The sequence below is a fragment of the Tyto alba genome, unplaced genomic scaffold, assembly GCF_018691265.1.
Source record: "Tyto alba isolate M040663 unplaced genomic scaffold, T.alba_DEE_v4.0 Super-Scaffold_32, whole genome shotgun sequence".
Taxonomy (NCBI): Eukaryota; Metazoa; Chordata; class Aves; order Strigiformes; family Tytonidae; genus Tyto; species Tyto alba.
Genome location: NW_024881307.1, coordinates 8,856,206 through 8,876,986, shown reverse-complemented (window position 1 = coordinate 8,876,986; position 20,781 = coordinate 8,856,206). Strand labels below are relative to the sequence as shown.

Here is a 20,781-nt window from a genome sequence, read left to right as displayed (position 1 = left end):
CAAGCGGCTGTTGCGTGGAATGAACTTCAAACCAAAGCAAGTTACTGTCCCGTCCCAGTAAGAGGCAATACCCACCGCGAGCTTAGCCCAGCCACACAATAACCACCCTTAACAGGTAAAGTTTAAATATGCAGCCCGAGGGAACCGCACGTAATTAAACTGGGGGATCGCTCGTCAAGTGCCTACTGAATCTTCATTATACGCAGCACCCGGTGACAGGAGCACGAGGTGTGAAGCAAAGGCAAAATAACGCCGAGGAACCGAAGAATTAAAGTAGGTACTTAACAGCGCTTTAAAAAGATGCTGAGGCATGTTTTAGCGTCCGCTCAGCTGCCGCAGATAGGCTTTGAGGCATCTCATTCCCCCAGTTTATTTACCGGTTGGCGATTATCTGGGGATGCTGGCTGGTTCTTCGGCAATTTAACTCGCCTGGAGACCTGGAACCACCCCCCCCGCCCCCCGGACCCTTGCTGCGGGCACTGGAGAAGGGATTACCAACAGGCAAAGGAGTTACGGGAGAAGTCCTAGGAGAACCGTCAGGCCCGCGACCTTCCCAGCTCTCCGCGTGCCCCTGCTCTGGCTGTTCCTTCGGCTCCCGCCGAGAGCACCCGCGTGCGGCGGCCAGCCCGCGAGCCCTGCTCCGGAGGAGAGCAGGCTCCGCGCCCCGGGCACGACACCGAGAGGTACAGAAGCCAAAGAAATGGTTTTCCAGCCCCTACCCCAGCCCGGCATAAGGGACACGTGTCGGGAGCTATCTGTAAATCTTGTATTAAGCAAAACGTTAACTTCTGTCAAAGCTTTCAGAGCGCGGTATGTTGCAATTATGTGTAAATGAGTCTAGAAGAACGGTGGTTTTTCTCACGTACCGTATACAAACAGCATGTAATCCGCATGTGATTTCCCCACCGCGTTTGAAGCCTCACAGCGGTATGTACCATTATCTGTTTTGTTTAGGTTACTAATGAGAAGGTTTGAACCAGACACTACAACGTGTTGAGGCATCTCATCATCTACTCTTAACCACCTCATGTCCGTAGGCCTACAGAGGAGGGAGAAAAAGAAACAGTCACATTACTATTTTCCTATGGTAAAGATGGCATCTTCAATAGTTCATCCACAGACAGAAAGCCCAAACCAAGAAAAACTGTAAAGAAACAACACATACTTTTTTACGCTACTCAAGCCCAGATGCTGTCGGGCTTCCTCAATTTAAATTTAGTTTAACCCAACAGGAAACTGTATCCAGACCTTAAATTTTCTGAAAGCACTAATGCAAGCAGGAAGAAAGTTCATTAGTGGTTAATCATTCGCTTATTCGGTAAACCTGAAATCTCTGAGGCTGTGGACTAAACGTGCATCCAGAGGGTGCTCTGAGGGTCGATCTGGACAGCATGTGGCAGAACAGGTACATTCTGGTGAAGTCTGAGCCCCTCCACAAAGCGATGAGATGGAGCTAGCTACCTCAGCGGGGGCCGTGCCGCTCGCTAAGAGCGTTTCAGCTGCCAGGAGAGAGGAACCTCCTCCTCCTCCTCCTCCTCCTCCTCCTCCTCCTCCTCCTCCTCCTCCTCCTCCTCCTCCTCCTCCTCCTCCTCCTCCTCTCCCCCACTCCCACCTGGGCGACGGCATCCCTTTGCCAGCGGAACCAAAACGTGCCATGTCTGCATCGTTTAGGGGACGAAATTAGCCTGTTTTGCTAGGGCTAGTAAAGAAACCGAGTGCTGTGGGGCTCGGGGGATGGGGCTCTCTTTAAAAAAATTATTATTATTATAGTCTTTAAGCAGCAGGAAGGGCACGGATCAGCTGCTCCTGCGACAGCCTTCCCCGGCAAGAAAAAGACAGCGTTTTCGGGGCCGCTCAGCAGCGAGCTCGTGCAAGGGAGCGCAGCGGTCTGCAGCCTGCCTAGCGCCGCAGTTCGCAGGGCGGACGCTGCCGGGGGCGCGGGAGGCGGCAGCTCGGGCTCTGCCCCGCGCCCACGGCACGGCGCTGCCACGCTGCAGAAGCGCCCGAGGTTCCAGCACCCCAGCCCCGCTGCTGGGACGGATCCAACACGCAGCAAAGCCAGCGGGGCGCCGGCTGCCCGCTACCGAGCCGACGCCAGGGGTCGGAGCGGGGCTCGGCACGCTCCTCCCGGCTTCCCCGCCGGCGGCCCGCCAGCCGGCAGAAATGGGGCGCAACCCCAACGGGGGTGCAAAGGGCTCTGGTGCTCCTGGCTACGGTTTTCAAAAGGTTATTCCTGGCTTTGGAGTCCCAAGGTGCCCCACGCTGCCTCAACCACGCAGCAGCCTGTTGCGCGGAGAAGTGTCTCGCCCTGGATGTCCTAAAAGTGACCGTTTCGGCGTCTTCCCGCTTTTGTCACAGCTCTTTGGGGGGGGTTCTGTCTAACCTAACAAAATAGCTGTATTAGCGCCTAAATAGAAACTTCTGCTCTCTGGTCTTCTGTTTTCCTCTGAGCTTCCCTCCCCCAGTGCTGACGTTGCCAAATTTTGCAGAGAAATTCTTTCGTTTAACGGGAGAAACATCCCTGTTCACCTTAAACCTCTGTAAAGGATTTCAGAAAATCTCTCCGTCTTAAAAACACAGAGCTAACACAGCCCATTAGTTTACTGTGTGTTTTCTTGCGCTTGGAGAGACACGAGGTAAAGTGACCTACATAGGCGAATTCCTAGCACATTACTAGCATCACCGTAACGTTAAGTGGCATGCTGCTGGGGAGAAGTGTCTGCCTTATTTAACATGTGTATGTCTTATTCAGAGCCTGGAAGGAAAAAAAAAACGGTAAAGGAGCCTATTCATTAAATTCCCAGATGATAGCAAACGGGAGGAGGAACTGCAGTTACCCAGGGGAGGGGGAATGCAAAGGGGCTCCGACAGACTCTGAGCGGGGAGCAGATACTAAAATGGAATTCAGCAGGGGACGTGCCAGTCTCTAGTGTACGGGGAAGGAATCGGCCCCGTGCCGAGCAGAAGAAACTGGGAAGCAGGAACCTGGCCAAATAATCTGGGGGGGAGGAGGTGGGCTCCCGCGGAGGTGCCCCACTACCGCCGCAGTGACACCTCGGCTCGGGGCACGCTACCGGGGAGGCGCTGGCACATCCCGGGGGGGCGGAAAGCTTATGGGCATGATGAAAATAAAAAAGGATAGCAAGTACTTGACAGCCATAAATCCGAGTGGAAGACAAAGTTTTTTTAAAATAAAACGGGAAAAAAAAAAAAAAAAAAAAAAAAAAAAAAGAACAAAGGAAAAAAGGTTGACAAAACTTAAATTAGAACAACAATGAAAGTGCGGAAGAAAATCGACCCTCCCTTGCCAGGATTTTCCTGACGCGTAAACTTCTTCGCTACGTAAGGAAGCCTCAAGGGCATGGCAAGAAGAGAAGAATAAAACCTGCGTTTCATCAAAACCACACAGGGCACCGACAGGGAGGAAAATCATCACACAGTCAAGACGAGCAGAAAGACAGACTGCCTTACCTCAGGGATCCTTTCCACTTCTACCAGGGCTCACCTCTTTGGGGCCGGCCTCGCTGCTGCGCGCCGGCACCTCAGCGGGCTCAGCGCGCAGGCCCCCGGCCCCGCTTTGGCAGAGGAATTGCAACCGGCTGCCACCCAAGGCATTCCCTGCCCTTCTGCACCCCAGCCTTGCTGCGCCGTGGAGCCCGCCTCGGAGCCCTTGGCGCGAGACACCAAGCAGTGCAAAGCGGAATAGAGGCCTCGGGGGCGCAGCAGATGCCCAAGTGCAGAAAGCGCCTCCTCTCTCCCACGCTGCTGCATCGTCGTCGCAGCAGAGAATGGCACAGCGAGCGTCTGCGACAGCAGCAGAGCCCAAACAAACGCCCGTGTGCTTCCGCAGCGGGACCCCGTCCCCGCCGGGCACCCTGGGCCAGCCCCGGGGAAGTGGCCAACTTACTGTGGTTTTCCAAAGGCTGCGCACGTCAGTTCCAGCGGCTCCCCTTCTCTCGTCAGGCCTTGCACCGGGTAATTCTGCGACACCCGCACTTGGGGCTTATCTGCAGGGCAAAAACATCGCGGCGTCAGTCGCGGCGGCGGGCCCCGACGCGATCGGTGCCCGCCCGAGGCGGGAGGCAGTGCCGGCCGCAGGAGAAGGGGGCTGCAGGGAAACAGGGGGGGCTGCAGGGAAAGGGAGGGGGCTGCAGCAAACGGGGAGATCCAGGAAAACGGGGGGACTGAAGGAAAAGGGGGGGGGGGCTGCAAGAAAACGGGGGGGGGCTGTAGGAAAACAGGGGGGGCTACAGGAAAATGAGGGGGGCTGCAGGAAACTGGGGACTGCAGGAAAATGAAGGGGGCTGCAGGAAAAGCGGGGGGGCACCAGCACCTCGCCCCCCGACCGGAGCACCATGCTTCCCCAGGAAATATGCTTTGCTGCGCTGGAGTTCATCTCTGAACTCGCTCAAGCTAAAAGGCCTCCTCTGCCTTCACGCCGAGGTGAAAGCAGAGGATCCGCGGTGCCCGGAATTGATAGGTTTTATCCTGTATCATATATTACTGTATGACAACACGCGGCGTCCACGCATGTTAATACGCTGGGCTTTACAAGAGAGGCTTGTTAGAAACACAAAAAGGAGTCACAGCCACTGCTGCTTTTGTTTAAACAACAGAAGGTGTTATTTCGTCCAAATGAAGCTCTTCTAAATCCTAAAATAAACACAGAGAATTAAAGCGTTTATAGCAAGGGAGCCAACTCAGAAACACTTTAGTAGGACCCTGCAGGAGAAAAAGAAAGCCCTACTGCAAAGCTAGAGTCCACAATTAAAAAATTCATTACCTCCCACAACTGAAACACAGATTAAAAACGCCATCTAAGCTGTAGCTAAAATGTTATCAGTGCAAGAAATCAATTCAGTGCTACAAATGCCATTAAGCCATATATATTTTTCAGGAATTTACTCAACTGTAAGGAACAAAGGCGGGCAAAAAATCAGTATGCATAAAGGTTGAAACCATTTAAATGTTTCTATTTCCTTTGAGAGTAACTGCTACCAAAAATATTGGCTTGCTGCATTTTATTAACTGCGTTTAACTCATTAACATGCTTCCTATGGAATAATAGAGATTAGGGAGAAAAAAAAAAAAGAAATCTGTGTCAGGATTTAACCAATTTAAACTCTCATAATTTTCAGTAATGGAATAAGCTACACGAGTAAATCCTCTCCTGAGATGACTACACCGCAAACATTTCATAACCTAATCCCCAGCGCGGATGCTCCTGGCGGCCGCGGAGCTGGGGCGTCTCGGCAGGCCGGCAGCGGGGGGACGGGCCCAGCCCCGATTCCGCGGGCAAAGGACGGGGGACGGGGAAGCGCCCGGTGGGTCCCCGGCACCAGCCTGAGGGAAAACGGGCCCTTGGCGGGGGGGGAAACCCCCTCCGGCCCGACCGACGCGGGGACGCAAAGACTACAGCACCCGGTGCTGTGCGCAGCGTCTGCTGCAGCCCGCCGCTCCTGGGGCGCCCCGTCCCCTCGTCGTTGGACACGTTTTGGTATTTCTAACGAGCTGTCTCCCGGCTGGCGATCACTTATGGCAATCAAGAGGGACGCGCTGACGGCTGGCAGCACCGAGAGGGATCTGCGAGCTCGGTGAGCTCTCCCCGAGCTGCGGGAGCTGAGCCCCCCCGTCTCAGCTCTCCAGCCCCAGCCGTCATTGAGGCAATCGAAAGCCGCACGGCCCCGTTTTCGCGCCGACACGGCAGAGGTGTCGCCTCCAACAGAGATCTGGGCCCTCGCGGTGCCCGCGCGCGCACTCGTGAAGGCAAGAGCATTCCCGAGGGAGTTCTCCCAGGGAACGCCTCTCCTAAGCAGGGCTCGCCAGCACGCCCGCAATTACAGCGGGCACTTAGCAGAATGCTCCGCAAGTCCGAAGGATTCTGAAGGGCAGCTGGGCACGCAGGAGAACCGACAGTTTAATTAGGCTCACGGTACACAAAATAAAATCTCCCTCGCTTCAGCCGAGGGTTTGGGGGTGGCGTCTTCCCGTTGTGACGGATATGCCTTTGGAGAAGCTTAAGCTCCGCTTCTGCCGCTGAGCGTCCCGGCTCCGACGGAGTCGCTCTGCTTTCTCCAGACGACAGACTCTGTTAGGAAAGCTCTGCAAAACGCCGAGCACCTGCGGGATCCCCAGCTCAGCTCCTACACAGGCACTGTGACACTTAGCAGCCCACCCTGGCAAAGCTGTGATGGCCTCCAATGCCCAGGCGCGCAGTTTGCCACCTATCAGCCACCACATTCTAGCGGCGACATCTGCGGCTCTGTAATCCGGGGCCGGGACTACCTCGGGTGGCGACCGAGGACGCCAGGCGAGAAGCAGCAGAGCTTTTACCACCAGGTGCATTCCAGCAGGTCCTGAAATCCTCGACTTGGAACTTCGTAATATCACAGCGCTGGATTACTACATAAACTCTCGCATCTATGCATCTAAGCCGCTCCATACTCCGCTGGCAGCCAATTAGATCTAACAACCCAAAGCTATTTCGTAGTACGCTTATTTCTAGCGGCTTAAAAAACCAGCCTGGTAATTTAATAAGGCACCTTTATTAAGCTAAATTCATTCAAAAGCTAAGAGTGATATACAAGGTTAAATACCAGTAGTCTAAAGGTTACGCTGCAGCAGCAACCAATTTGAAAAACTTATTACAAACCCATTCGGCGTTTGATGAGATTTCTTTTACAACAGGCGCACCGTGCGCCTGCAAGTGCGGGCACCGCAGCCTTCCCGGAGGGGACGGCTCCCCGCCCCGCCGGTCAGCCTCGGTGTGTGCCAGCCCGGCCCCGCGCCGAAAAATGCTCCTTCCCCACTCCCCACCCCCCCCCCCCCCCCCGGGCTGAAAAACCAGTATGTTAAATGCTCACGCAAGGGAGAGGCTGGTGACGCCTCCAGCCGCCACATCTCCCCCCTCCAGGCCGCCCCGGGCTGCGCCCACCCACCTGCCGGGGGTCTAACCCCCAAACGCCCAAGTGATTCTGCATTTCTCCCCATTCCTCCCCCGACTAGCCGCTCGCCCAGTTTTTGCGCCATCAGCAAAGATTGTTAGCGGTGACTTTTTAAGAACCTCAAACGCTTCGTGGGAGCGCTGAGCAGCATCGGGCCAGGCACCCAGGCCAGTGCATTCACTCTAAAAATACCATCGTTTGCTGATTACTTCCTAACGACTGTCCTTTGAGATCTGCCAGTTAGCGATTTCTTAATCCATTTAAATGTGCGCTCCATCGACAACGCTTAGATCTCATTAATCAGCCGAGATAAAACGTTACGCCGAGTTCGGTGCCTTACAAAAGCGAAAGCCTGTTAATTGTACCCCTTTCCTTTCATAAGGGCCAAGCTACCGTCTCCGAGGGGGGCAAGCTCACCGGCTCGCAGCCCCTCCCCAGACGGCCTCGGCAAGCCCGAGCTCCTCAGTGCGCCCGGGTACCCCGACGCTCCGGCTGGGGCAGCCTCGGGACCCTCGGCCGCGCCCCCGTGCCCCCCGAGCCGGGCCGAGGGCAGACCTCCAGCCTCCCCCCCCGCCCCAACCCGAGCGGCGGGTGCGACCTCCGGAGCCCCCGGCTGGGCGGCGAGCGCTCGGGAGGCGGCCGCGGCACGGGTTTTCTGTGACCACCCGCCCTGCGGGGAAATCCTCCGACGTGGCGGCCGGCGGGGACGCTGCTCTCTGCGAGTGCGCTCACCTACCCCAGTGAAAGGCCGGTCGGTTTTCCTGGGAAAGGCAGGAAGGCATGGGAAAGGCGGTGGCGTTCTCGCCCTCGTGCCTCTCCCCTGAAACACGACCAGCACATGCATAATGAGGACGGTCCGTGCCACCAATTTACCTCTGTGGTCGTATCCAGTAATTTCACTGCGCACGAGAGCTCCTAGAAGCTGCTCCAGGAAACGTGCACTGCACTCAACGTGCGTGTTCTTTGGGGCCAGGCCAATCGTACCGGAGCTGACTCATTCGCACCGCAGCAGCTCCTGCTCCTCCCGCCATCTCTGTGACGGCGATACGGCCCCTACAATGCAGCAATCTGTCCGCTCCCAACACAAAATCTGCACCGAAAGCACTCATGAATAACCCAGGAGAAGCACTGTGGGAAACACTACTTCTTTTCCGAAGCCCAGGCGACTCGCGACTCTCGCCAACGTCCACCGGTCATCCCCTCCCGGCCGAGGCGCTCCCCGCTGCGGTGGGAAGGGAGCTGAAAGCCTTCCTCCCACCTCCTGCTTCGGGGGGGGAAACCCGCCCGAGGACACGAATGCGGAAGACGAGCTCTGGAAGGAGGCTGGGGCTCACGCTGCCCCACCACGGAGCCGAACGGGCGGCGTCCGGCCACGCCGAGGCTCTCCTCAACGCTCACCAGAGCGGACACGCGGCCAGAGGGGCCATCCAGCCCCTCCGCACGTCTCCAGCGCGGGGTTCCTCTCTCTCGGCCCCCCGTCGCAGCTCACTGAGCAAACCGCGGGCGCCCTCGGGGCGGAGGCAGACACTCGCTCCCGCAGCGGGGCCCGGGCCCTGCACCGCGCCGCTCGGCCCCGCCCGCAGCGCCGGCCGGTTTGCCGGCAGGGAGAACGACGCGATGGAACCTTCCAGCGATTCAGCTGAGCGCGCCCTTGCCTGCGCCGCGGAGTGAGGGAGCCAACGCAAGCCCGAACACCCGTTTCCCGATTGCTGTATTAATTCCTGTCGGGCAGCTCTTGGCAAAAATGATGACAGGCGGCATCCTCGGGAGAAGGGCAAGCAGAGCTCCTGCCCACTTCGGGTAACGCCAGCTTCAAAATCACCCAGATTTGACAAGGCTTTAGCCATCTTTCTTCAGACCGGCACCGTTTTATCCAGCCCCTCACCTCTGCTTTGCTCCGTGGCCCAAAGCAACGCGTAAAAAACGCCGCGTTCTGGCAGTTTCTGTATCGTACCACACCGGCGTGCTAGGGGAGGAGCAGGAGGAGCACGTTCCTCAGCGGTAAAAGAAGCCAGCAAAGGCAACGCAGGGGGAAATACGACTGCCACCTTTATCTGGAAATCGAGCGGGTTTGCTTATCAGGAAATGAAGTCTGCGGCAGAGCCAGCCCCGAGCCGGCAATGCCGTGTCGTCTCCTCACCTTTTGCAAGGGCAAGTGTCTGCACCGCTGACTTTCAGGCAGTAGGCGGAAACCTATTAAACAAAGAGACCCCGCGTTTCAAACGGCGAATAAGCCCGGGACCGGCAGTTCACAGCTTGTCTGGAAGAGCCTTTGGACCCCGAACACGACTTTCGCAAAACTCACCCTCGGCTAAAGGAGTTAAACACTTGGCTCGCAGCAGGAAGAGGACAGCCGAAGGCAGAGGGGAGCGGGGGGCACGGACATCTCCCCCCTCGATACTCAAGTACGTGACGCTGCCTAAGGCTCGCGGAAGGCAGAGCCCAGGCCGTGCTGTGCGCTCATCGCTCCCAACAGCATTCCTCCGAGAAAACCTCATTAATGAGCTTGCAAACGAGCACCCAACTGGGAAATGTCACAAACAAGAGTGGCTAATGCCCCAGAAAATCAAATAACTGAACACTTGGCTGATTGTGGTGCTTTTCATATTTACTAAAAGAAAAGGAAAAGCTTTAAATCAAAGTTTCTGAAGGGGTCAACACCTCACTGAACAAAACAACTCATTTATTCGTTTTTAGAAACCTCCAGATGATAAATTACATTGATGCTAATCACTTCACTGCATACTATGCAATTAATACTTGTACTTGATAGAAATATAAGGATTGCTGGAGATGCAACAGCGTGCGTAGATACGGCTGATTTTTAACATAATTGGGCGCAAAAAATTCTCCCATCGTAACCGAGGAGGCTGCAACAGATTCCGTCAATGCGTATTTTAAAAGTACACGTGTAGGTATGATAAAAACGAATGTGCAATTAATTGTAACTTCAAGAAAAGCCAAAGAAACCAACCCAGAGAAAATGCCAAATCAAGACTTTGACGCTTTCCCTGCCAGTACCACATAATGAGACGCGGAAAAGTACCACAAAGGCTGAACTCAGAACGTCTCCGAGAAGATCTGGTTCTATTCAATTCCTTAATGATATTTTAATGCATTTTGTTGCTCCATTTCCTTTCTGGAATTACACCCAACGCACCAGTCCTCCATCCCTGGCTGACGGCTCTGAATCCCGGGAAGGCAGCGGCTCCCGGCAGGGCGAGGGGCTGCGAGGGGCCGCGCGCGGTGGCCACCCGGGGCAGGGGGCTGCAGCCCCGCGACTGCGACTGCGCGGCACCGCTGCCCACCCTCTGTTTGCTTTGGAGAAGCGCGACCAGGAGGGTTTCATGCGCCTTACGGAGCGCGGCTTTGCGGAGGTGTCGTTTGAGTAACACACCCCGTGCTCCCGCGGAAGCATTTCTCTCCCACCTGACTCGCAGTTTCGCCAACGGCAGCAAAACAGTCCTTCCTCCCAGCACCTGTGCTGCAAATCCACTATTTCTTTTCAAAGTTTAGCTTGGGCCGCAGCAACGAGCGCTCAGCCCGCATCACGGCGCCCTGCTCAGACCACGCACTCTTACTCTGCCCTAGCCGAAGCCCCCCAGGCACAAGGGGAGGAGCGGAGCCCCCGTCCCCGCTCCCCCCCAGCCCTAGACGCGACGGCCCCCGCCCCCGAGAAGCCGCCTGGGAGCAGCCAGGGTGGGGACAGGGCGGCAGCAGGACGCCCCGGCTGCAGCGCAGCCAACAGCGGCATCGCCAAGCCTGGCCCAGGCGGGAGAGGGGCCGGGGCTGCCCTTCCCCCCCGCCTCCCCGTCCCCCCACCCCGGGCGTCGCGTCCGTCCTTCCTCCTGGCGCAGGAAAGCCGGAGCGACCCCAGCCCTGGGGCGAGGAGGCCGACGACGGGCAGCTCCCAGCTGATGGCGGCTAGGAAACTTAACAACCCAAAGCCCCGAAGGCTGCAGTTTACTTTGAGCTGCGACACAGAAGAAAACATCCCCATGAATTGTTTTTAAAGCCATTGTTCCCGAGCTCGCTCGCCTCCGAAGGGCACCATCTGCGCGCGGGCCCTGGCTCTGCTCCCTTCTGCAGGTTGCGTTGGGAACAGTTCCCTCTGGAGACCGATGTTCCACCCCTCCCTCCCCCACTTTGCAAACCTTGCGGGTTTTTTTGCTCTGTGCTTGTTTTTTTCCTAAAGAAAAACCCCACAACTTTTGAGTTGCATGTTGGAAAAAAAAAAATCTCCGTACTCGTGACTCAAAATTTAGTCAGACAGAGAGTACCTCATTATCTGAGAAGGCTCCATCCATCACCCTCCTGTCCTTCCCCAGCGCATTTCACGCTCGAGTTGGATACATTAAGAGACGGAGAAATACAACCTCTGCCGAGAAGAAGATATTCCTGGGCCCTGCTGATGTCCTGAAGAGGCGGATCTGCCGTGCCCTCGGAGGGAACGGACAGGGCGAGCGGGGTGGGGACGCGCGAGCGGAGGCTGGAGCGAGCGAGGCAGCTGGGTGCCGGCGGAGCTCGGGCCCTCGGCGCGCCCGCACGGCCGCGTCCTGCTCGGCAGAGCCGCCCCAACAGCTCCGGCTGCAAACCCCACGTCTGCGGGGCAACCGGGAGCGCGTCAGAGAGGCCGGGCTGTGGGAGCCCACGCTCCTCGCGAGGCCGAGCCCGTGGCCGCGGGAGCTTGTCCTGGGTTGCCCGTCCGTGAAGACAGGAGGATTCTCCTCCTGCTCACGCCCTCCCATCGGCCAGCGAATCATCAGCTTGAAGCAGGAAGAGCTCAAGGGTAAAAGTTTGCTCCGCAAGTGCCTTTTCTACCCTACGTTCAGGCCCAACAGCAGGCACTCAGTGCAAACGCCTGGACGCGCTCCAGCACTTGAAGTCCCAAAGCCGCTAATTGCTGGGAGCCGCAAGGTTATGATGCACGACATGTTCTTCTGCCGGTCCTCTCCCCTCAAGCCATCTGCTGCTGCCACTGAAGGAGCCCACTGGACTAACGGGGGTCAAGTCCCCACACAGAAACGGAATTACTTTTAACAAGCTCAGAGCTTCACTTCGGCCGGAACGTCAGCCCGAAGCAGTCGGGAAGGCCTTCGCCCGTCGCCTCCCGAGCGGGCTGGGCGCCGGCTGCGCTCCCAGGAGCCAGCCCAGAACAGCCCCCGGGGGGGCCGGGGGGGCCGCGGCGCAGGAGGCCCGCGTCCCGCGGGGCACCCCCAGAGCTGCGCCTCACGGGCGCGTCGCCTCCGTGGCCCCGGGAACCCCGCAAAGGAACGCACGCGAGAAGGGCGGTGTTTGAGGAAGAATGGAGAAAATGTTAAGGTGTTTTGCAGAAACGGTGGCCCTCTCCCGTCCCATCAAACGAGCAGGATCGCGGAGGAATTCCTGGAAGGAAGCCCGAAGGTAGGCTGGTGCCCTGGCAACCAAGGGGAAGAAACCCCGCGAGGTTCCCATAGCTCCACATAACAAGGGAGATGGGATTTTTTTTATTTCCTCCCCCCGTTAAGTATTTGATCAGGCCTCACAAAGGTGCTAATGTATTACTAAAGCTAATGGAGCTCTACAAGAAATGTTAATGGGCATTAAGTTTGCATAAATGAATTACACATTAGCACAGTCACAAGAAATCTCGTATCTGCCAATTTAGGTAGTATCTGATCATTCCTGTTTTCCTCATTACAGGAACATTACTTCCCGCTAGTTTCAGAGATATGAGAATTGTAACCAAGATGTTCATAATGAAACTACATAACGAAGCAGATGAAATAAATTAATACCAAACTTCCTCCTCCCCTTTTAACGGCACGCTGCGGTTGAAGCGAGCCTACACAAAGAAACGCTTTGCTTCGGCCCGGTTTTCCCGAGCACCCCAGCGCGGCTGCCGGGCCCGCCCGACTCGGTTTGGGAGCCGCCTGCTGCGTGGTGTGTGCGCCGGCAGCAGCTCCGGCGGCTCCCGCAGCGGCCAGGCGGGCACCGTGCCCCCGGGGCCGCCGGCACCTGCTCGTCAACCCTGGTAACGACCCGCGCGGCAGCGCGGTCCCTAAAGGACGCGGAAGGCATTATCAACACTGAACACGTCAGGAGCATCCTAGAAAATAGGTAGGCCTTCATCAGCAGGTTCCACGTAATTCCCGTTACTCTGATATTAGAAGACCTGTCGGTGCTGTATGTTCACAACAGGCAGTACTGAGGGGTTGTGCCAGTAGACTCGCACTGGTGGCCAGTCGCTTTGATGTGGTAGCAGAGAAGCACTTTTCAAAGAGATAAGTAGGTTGCTAAAAGCAAAATACTCAGATTTAATCTGTTCTGACAATTATGAAGCCCAGCCAGGAACCTCTGATGGTGCAAATTCTACGTACAGAGAGTTATTCCCTAAGAGAATGAAGGTGCGTACTTATCCCCTTGCCGAAGGGCCAGAAGTGGTGGCTTAACCCAGGAAGTGGTACCCAACATTTTCATTCCCCCTTTTGAATAAGAGGATACAAACCCCATCTACGCCATAGTTTTATCACACAGCGAACGGTTCCCGAGCTCCTCAGTGAGCAATCTTACGCGGTAAGGGAATTAAAAGCTCTGCTACTCACACATGACTTCCAGGTAACGCTGAGTCTGCAAGTCTTTGACAGCAGGGTGATCCACCAAGCAGATGACGGGGACGCCATCGTCCTCCCGTCCCACCTTCAGCAGGAGCTGACTGGTCACCGTGTACATGTCGGACCACTGCTCCACCTCGGACTTGCCTGCCGGGGAGAGGACAGAGCGTCACCGGAGAGGGACTGCCCGCCGCCCCCAGCCCACCTCCCTCCTTCCCGTGCCCGGGCGAGACGGCCCCTCCGAGGGACCGTGTCCCCCGCCCGCAGCCAGCGAGGCGCGCGCGGAGCAACGCCTCTCTCCGGGAGCGCGTTGCCCATTGAAGTCCACACCGCGTTACCGCAACAATTAACGGCCCCCTTTACACCGTCCCCAGCTCCCCAAACTCCTCAATCAATGAGCTACAAATCTCCTCCCCCTCCTGCATCAACAAGCAGCTAGAAAAGTGATTAAACAGATTAACTTAATTAAAAGGAGCATTGATAGGCCGAAGCGTTCCAGCGCGAGCGGCAGCGGTGGCCGGGGGAAGCGGCTCAGGACGGGCTGCCCGAAGGATGCCGCAACGCACGGCACGAAGCCAGGAGGAAGAAAAGACAGGACCAGACAGGAGAGAAAGGGCTTTTCCAGGAACTCAGCACGCGCTTGCTGACAACACACCTCCACTTCGTTTGCAAACACTCTTATCTGTGGCTTTCTATTTAAGAATTCACAGTCAAAACGTTAAGAGTAACTTTTGTAGCAGAGGTCTTTCAAACACCAAATATTTCTGTGTAACGTATTAAAGTGTAACAGAGGACGAGGGATGCAGAAAGCGACAGCCCTTGCTATTTAGAGGATGGGCTTTCCGACCAGCAAAGGCACGCCTTCCTGCTACCCACGGCCCTCAAGCAAGCATCTCACTTTCTCTATTTCTCCTTAAAAAAAAACATCCAAAGGATCGGCAGGGTGAGCTGGTACTGCAAGGAGCTGCTCCCCAGCTCGAGAGTCTTCAAAGAGAAAGGAAGGCTGGGGGTCAACTGCCTACACAAGAAGACTCGGTCAAGAAGCCGGAGCGGTCAGGCACGAGGAGCCCCCAGAAGGGGGTCACCGCAAGAGCTGCGCACCACGACGGTGGCAACCGGCGCCGGGAACCCGCGGGGCAGCAGGCACGTGGCCTGCTCGGCTGCTGGCGGGTGCTGCACTTGAGGAGAGGGCTTCATCTCGCCCTTGTAGGGGCGCGGATTTGCGGTGACGAGTCTGGGCTTCTGCAGAGAGCCCTTCAGCGTCTCGGCCCGCGTAGAGCACGGAGGTGGTGTCAGCCAAGCTCACGTCCACGTGCAGACTTAAACCAACAGCACATCACACGCAATCGGAGTCAGTGACTTGAATGTGCAAATACTGGGAGCAACCAGACTTCAGGGAGTCAGAGAAACCCTTCTCCTATGAATATTCAACTGAACACAGAGAAAATGCTCCATCGCCAAGAGAGCTGGACGTGAAGGTGAACTGACAATCCTTACAGCCCAAAGCGCAGGCGACCCTACTCGTACCTACAACAGGGCAGAAAGCTACGCGAGCCACTGCGGAAATAAATTCAACGTGCAGCTCTGGGGCTCCTCAAGGTCACCTGCAGCAACGGAAAGCCTCCAGAACCCTGCACTCCAGTCTGGCAGGTAGGCAGAGGACCAACTGGAGTTCAGCGCTTCTGTGCTAGAGAATAATCTGTCTGCCCACATACTCTTTTGTTCCTGAGCTGGCGCTTGCAGCAACTCGCTCTACCTTTTTTTTTTTTTTTTTGTCTTTTCCTTTTTTTTCCCTCTCAAACTAGCAACAGAGAACAAATCCCCAGCGTTACATAAATCGTTTCAGCTCTCAGAAAAAAGCAAGTGACTGAGAGGATACATCTACCGGTTAGCTCCTTGTTTCCTTTGAACCATCTGATGGTGGTGGCTGGTCTGCTGGCCATGGCAGTGCAGTTCAGCTCAATCTCTTCTCCCTCGACGGCGATTTCCTTCTGGATATCAATTACCAAATTGCGTGGCGGGACTACAATGAAAAAAACAACACAACACAACACATACGTGATGAAAAAAACCCCACTTTTCGATCACTAACACCAGAGAAAACCTTCAGGAAAGCCCGTAACATCTAGGAGAGGAAACTAGCCACCAGCGTTTATTTGATCTTTCAATCGATCAAATCCTTTGATAGGCGGTTTCACAGTAATCAGAGCAAGCGCTCTCGCTCTCCGCCTCATAATCACTGTAGTTTCCCAGGTTGTTATTTATCAAATCTGTAACTTTCTGTTCTCTCCCAGGCAGGCAGCATTCCGGGGAAGAGCTTTAGTCTTCCGCGCTACTCGGTCGTGTATGTCGCTCTTTAAAAATACAGCTTGACTCCGTGCACATTTCTTGACTTTTTCTGACAAGGAGAGGAAACACAAAAGCTGACATTTGGAAGCGCATTACTTACCGTGCCTCTAACCTCGTGAGGCAATTTTTCTCTCCTGCTGTTCAGCTTCGAGCCTCAGCCGTGAGGAGTGGAAGCAGGCCAGCAAACGTCAAGCTCATTCAAGACGCTCAAGGAGCCCCCGAGCCCGAGCCCAGAGCGGCGTGCCATCGCCTCTGGAACAACAGCGTGTCCCCCCTCGCGCCCCCCCCAGCCAGATACCGAACCGTCCCCGAGGGAGGAGAGCGCCCTGCGTCCAGCGACAGGCGCCCGCATCGCGCCGCAGCTCCTTCAGGATGGCAACCTGCCCTCCTCCCCAGGCACGTCCCGTCTTACAAAACACAAAGCCAGAAGCCTATCTCAGTGAAAAATAATCCAGTAACATTCAGTAAGGGGCTACAACTTCGGGGGGATAACCGCCACGGCAGCCCGACCCAGAGATGTGACGAACGGGCTTAAAAATTAAGGTGCAGAAACAAGGCACCTCTTCCCTGGGAAAGCACCCACAGCTAGCGAGGCAAAAACCGGAGAAAAACGAACAGCAAGAGTTCGTAGAGCACCGAGCCCCAGTTTCCAAAAAGCCCCAGAGCTTCCAAGGGAAACGCAACCTCGCTCTGATCCGTATGATGAAGCAACGGCACAGTTCAAATGTGACTAACATGTTTCTGAGCTAATGAAGAACAAATATGTATAAATACCATCCAGATGATCAAATGGACTAATTAGTCACTTGTGGCTTTTCTCTGAAAAGAACAGAATGGGCTACACGTCTGAGATTTTCACATGTTCCAATTAAGCACGAATAAATCTACATATTGTGTCACCGAAGACGTTAAAGTACGCGGGAGAGAGGGGGAGCGCACTGCTACAGCAAACGCCGACGAGAAAGAAGGAGGCCTCCAAACTTTGCTCTGCTCTCCGAGGCGACTATCATTAGCAGCAGGTCAGCAAAATTACTCTTTGATCAGAACTTGAAATAGATTGAAATCGGAGTGATGACCACGAGACCTCGGTGGGGGGGTGCGCTCCCAGGCGGAGCAGCACTACCCCGACACGGAGAACCGCTCCTCCGCCCGGCTCATTTTTCCTCCTAATTAGGGAGTCAGTAATACGGAGGACAGACAGGCGCGCTATCCTTGGCGTCACGGTACCCAACCTCTCTGTCCAAATGTCACCCAAGATAAACAGTCCCCTCCTTAGCCTTCTAATAATAACCATCCATCCTCCTCCCCTGCTCCCTGAACTGAGGTTTGGCCCAAGCAGGCGCTGAAGGTGAAGAGGAAGCACGCGCCGCTTTGCGGGTGCTGGGGAAAGGCAGGCGCCCGCTGGGCGGGCTGCATGGCCTTCCCGAAAAGAATGCACGTACGGGGCAAGGCAAGAGACCTTCCCCTCAATTCTGAGGCATGGTTCATGTTTAAGAAAGAAAAAAAAAGCCAACCCCAGCAAAAAACGGCGTTTAGTCTCCGGCTGGAGAGACGCGCAGTGCTGGCTTGTCGGTGAATAAAGCACGTGCTGTTATTCCAAACACCGTCCTAGCACTGTTAGCGCTGAAATGGAATCCAACCACCTACGGCGGAGTGTGTTTGCTCAGGGCGAAGAGCTGGGAGAGGGCGACCAAGCCGGGGAAGCGCACCTAGACACTGAGGGTGCTGATAAACAGAGCAGCTACAGTAGAGCTGCTCAGAAACGTCGTTTAAACAATGTATAAACACTTAAGAACCAAATCCCGTCAAACAAAAGGAGGAAGATTTAAACCGATCGGCGAGTGAGGTCTTCCATTAAGTCACCCTCTGTGATTCAGGGTCTCCTCTTCGCAGTTCTTAAAGGTGCTGCTGAGCCGTGGAGCAGCTCCAGCAGCACGAGCGGCTCCCGTGGGTGCTGGTGTCGGGGTGCTGCTGTCGGGGTGCTGGCAGCACGTGCCCGCAGCCCTGCGGAGCCCGAGGGAGCGAAGGGAGGGCGAGAGCTCGGCGTGGGCACCGGAGGCACGGAGCGGAGCGGGCAGCCGGCAGCCTCGCGATGCCAAGCGGGGGGAGCTCACCTGCTCGCACACGGGAAACAGATCCGCGCTAAAGCTAACAGGAAGCCATCGCTTCCCATCAGACGAACTCGACGTTTCACCGAATATAGGGGTCAACCGACAAACCTGCACCAACCTACGCATCTGCACAGCGGCAGGAGGTTTGCCAGCAGTGCTGTTAGTAACACCTGCCCTGAAGGACTATCAGGGATGGGCAGACGTGCCGTCATTCGTCGTCAAAATGGGACCTCTCAAACGCCCACGTTTTGGAAAGAAAGATTCGATATGTGACCAGAGTGGTCCGATTACTGAAAACACAAATTTCATAAACTGGACAGTTCTACCCCGCTACAAAGCATTCACCTTAATTTAGTTTCCCTCTGCATATCGGATAATCACTGAGGGACGTTTTCCACGGCTTTCACTTGCTGGCTGGCTTCTTCCTCGTTTCACCGAGCAAGATGCAGCCGCGGTGACTTGTCTTGCCTTCCTCCCCAGAAGCCCCGCTCCCCTCGCCCCACGGAGAACAGCCAGGCGCCGGGGCAGCGCCACTCGCGCCCAGCTCCGGCCGTTCTGCCGAGCCTTGGCTGCACACGCGCTCCGTCCGGGAGGGGAGCAGGTCCCCACAAGCCGGACGATCCACTCGGACACCCGACGGAGCAGCGCCGGCACAAAGAGCCAGTCCTTGCCGGCTGTCTGCAAGCGAAGGCTGCTGCGAAACCCCGCTCCAGAGAGGGCAGGGCGACCTCGCAGCCTTTCCGAGCGACCTGCCCACGGGAAAGAGCGGCTCGGAAGAGGAGAACACCTCACGCTCCCCCCGCTGCTTGTTCTCCAGAGCCTGCGATCCCAATGGGGAAGACCCCAGGATGACACTCAGCCCGACGTAACCTGCAAAGAGTGGCTTGAGGGTGCAAGCAGGGACACCTGGCAGGGGAGGAAGGCGACGGAGGGCCCTGGCATGCCGCCGGATGACCCGCCTGGTTTCTGCTGGTGACCCTTGAAAACCTCGTGTCTGCGGGCTCGAGTCCTAAGCTGCACGGAGCTCCCGAAGAGCCAAGCCGGTCCCCAGCGAGGAGAGCTCCCAGCGCTGGCATCCTGGCTGTGCTCCTCCACGGGAGAGCGGCGGCTCGCTCCGAACGCCGTGCAGAGCCCCATCCCACCGGCCCCGCACATCCAGGGGTTGCCAAGGTCGCCGCGAGCACCGCCAGGTCCTTACCGAGCACTGTAATCGTGGTGTAGATTTCCTGGGGGGGATCAGTGTAGAGCTGGCAGAAGTACCGTCCTTCGTCGGAAATGGAGACGTTAGTCAAGGACACTCGGAGCTCGCTGTTGGAGAAGTTCACCAGCTGGAACCTGCTGTCCTTCAGCGCTGCGGAGCAAGCACACCCTTAGCAACCGCCTCGAGAGGCGCAGGGTCCCCTCTCGCCGCACAACAGGGCCGACGGCCAGCAAAACAGCAGCGGCACCGCGACAAGCCCCCGCGGTCCCCGACTGCAGCTTCCACCCTGCTTCTTACCTTGATGTCTGGCCCCGGAGACATTGCCGGTCCCAGCCCATTACAAAGAATGGGACAAGCAACTCACCGGGCACAGGATCAAGTCTTTGGACACGGTTTTATTATCAGATGGCTCAGGGACGTGTGGGTAAAATGCTTATTGGGAAAATACGCTTCTACCTGGACTCGATTCTGGCCGTATGCAGCCAGTGGACTAGGGACAGCGCCAAAGACAAATTGGGAGAAGGGCAGAGAGTAAAATTTGTTTCCCGACCAGTAACGACCGCCCCAATTCTTTCTCGATTTTGGAAGCTGAGAACTTTCAGTCTCCCCAGCCGAACACGAGGGCCTCGAAGCGCGGCACAAGCCAGCGCCCGCCCGCGTGCCTCGTTGGATCACACGAGGCCTGGGGAGAACGTGCCTTGCCGTGCTTAGGCACCGCCGCGTCCCAGCCCCGCAGGAACGTTAATGCCCACAGTTTAAAGCACTTCGTCGTAGCTACCGTGCTCGGGCATTGTCACAACAGGAAACGAACCCACACTCGTTCACCGGACACGGCACTGACGGGAGATTTTGGTTTGGATGTGAAGCAGCACAGAGTCTCTTGAAATTTTCAGTCTTCGAACCGAACAGATTACCTCTGAGAACATCGTGCTGTCTCGGCATCACCCTGTTCGATTTGTTTGTGTCAGCTAAATATTTGGCACTCAATTGCAATTCACCCTGAATTACTACAATCAATTCCTATTGCAAAGTAAGACAGTCTGACTTTTAAAGGGGACCATCAAGGTTTCCATTAGGGAGAAAGATTATGATTGCCCGTCTCATCTACCCTCTAAAGAATTGACTAAACTTTCAGTGACTAGCAATACATTAAAAGAAGAGATCTCCGTAAATGCCTTCTCCCGAGCGCGAGCGAGGCACAGGACAAGTTGTTCTCAAACAAGGAAAAGCAAAACTTACGTCTGAAATCCCTGAAATAAATGGTTTGTCGGTTGGGATTCAGGAGCTGAATCACCGAGTCATCACTGTTCTTGACGCGGCAGCTGATGGTGGCGACGTCTCCCTCCACCACCGTCACGTCTTCGGTAACCAAATTCTGGCCGTCACCTTCGAGAGAGCAGAGACAAGAGCGCAAGATCAGAAACATCATCAGGAGGGATCGTTTGGGAAGGAAAGGCTCCAGCACCGCCGTACGCGCCGCGCTCCCGCGGAACGGCACCGCCCACGGGCCGCTCTGCTCTTGGGCTTTTCAACTGACCAGCCCGAGCGAGGAAAATCTCGCGTTTCCTGCGGGGGAACCCAGA

General features: G+C 56.1%; 1 protein-coding gene across 6 annotated transcripts in view; it reads right to left on the bottom strand.

Annotated features, from left to right (window-relative positions):
• CADM1 (cell adhesion molecule 1) overlaps positions 1-20,781 on the bottom strand; it is a 156,842-nt gene that overhangs the window by 31,235 nt on the left and 104,826 nt on the right. For all 6 annotated transcript variants that reach the window (XM_042800396.1, XM_042800397.1, XM_042800402.1 and 3 more), the window contains exons 2-7: positions 20,438-20,584; positions 19,196-19,348; positions 15,423-15,560; positions 13,529-13,684; positions 3,908-4,007; positions 867-1,039 (exon numbers count right to left, since the gene is read on the bottom strand). In XM_042800396.1, the coding sequence (XP_042656330.1) occupies positions 867-1,039; positions 3,908-4,007; positions 13,529-13,684; positions 15,423-15,560; positions 19,196-19,348; positions 20,438-20,584 (867 nt within the window). The remainder of the gene's footprint in view (positions 1-866; positions 1,040-3,907; positions 4,008-13,528; positions 13,685-15,422; positions 15,561-19,195; positions 19,349-20,437; positions 20,585-20,781) is intronic.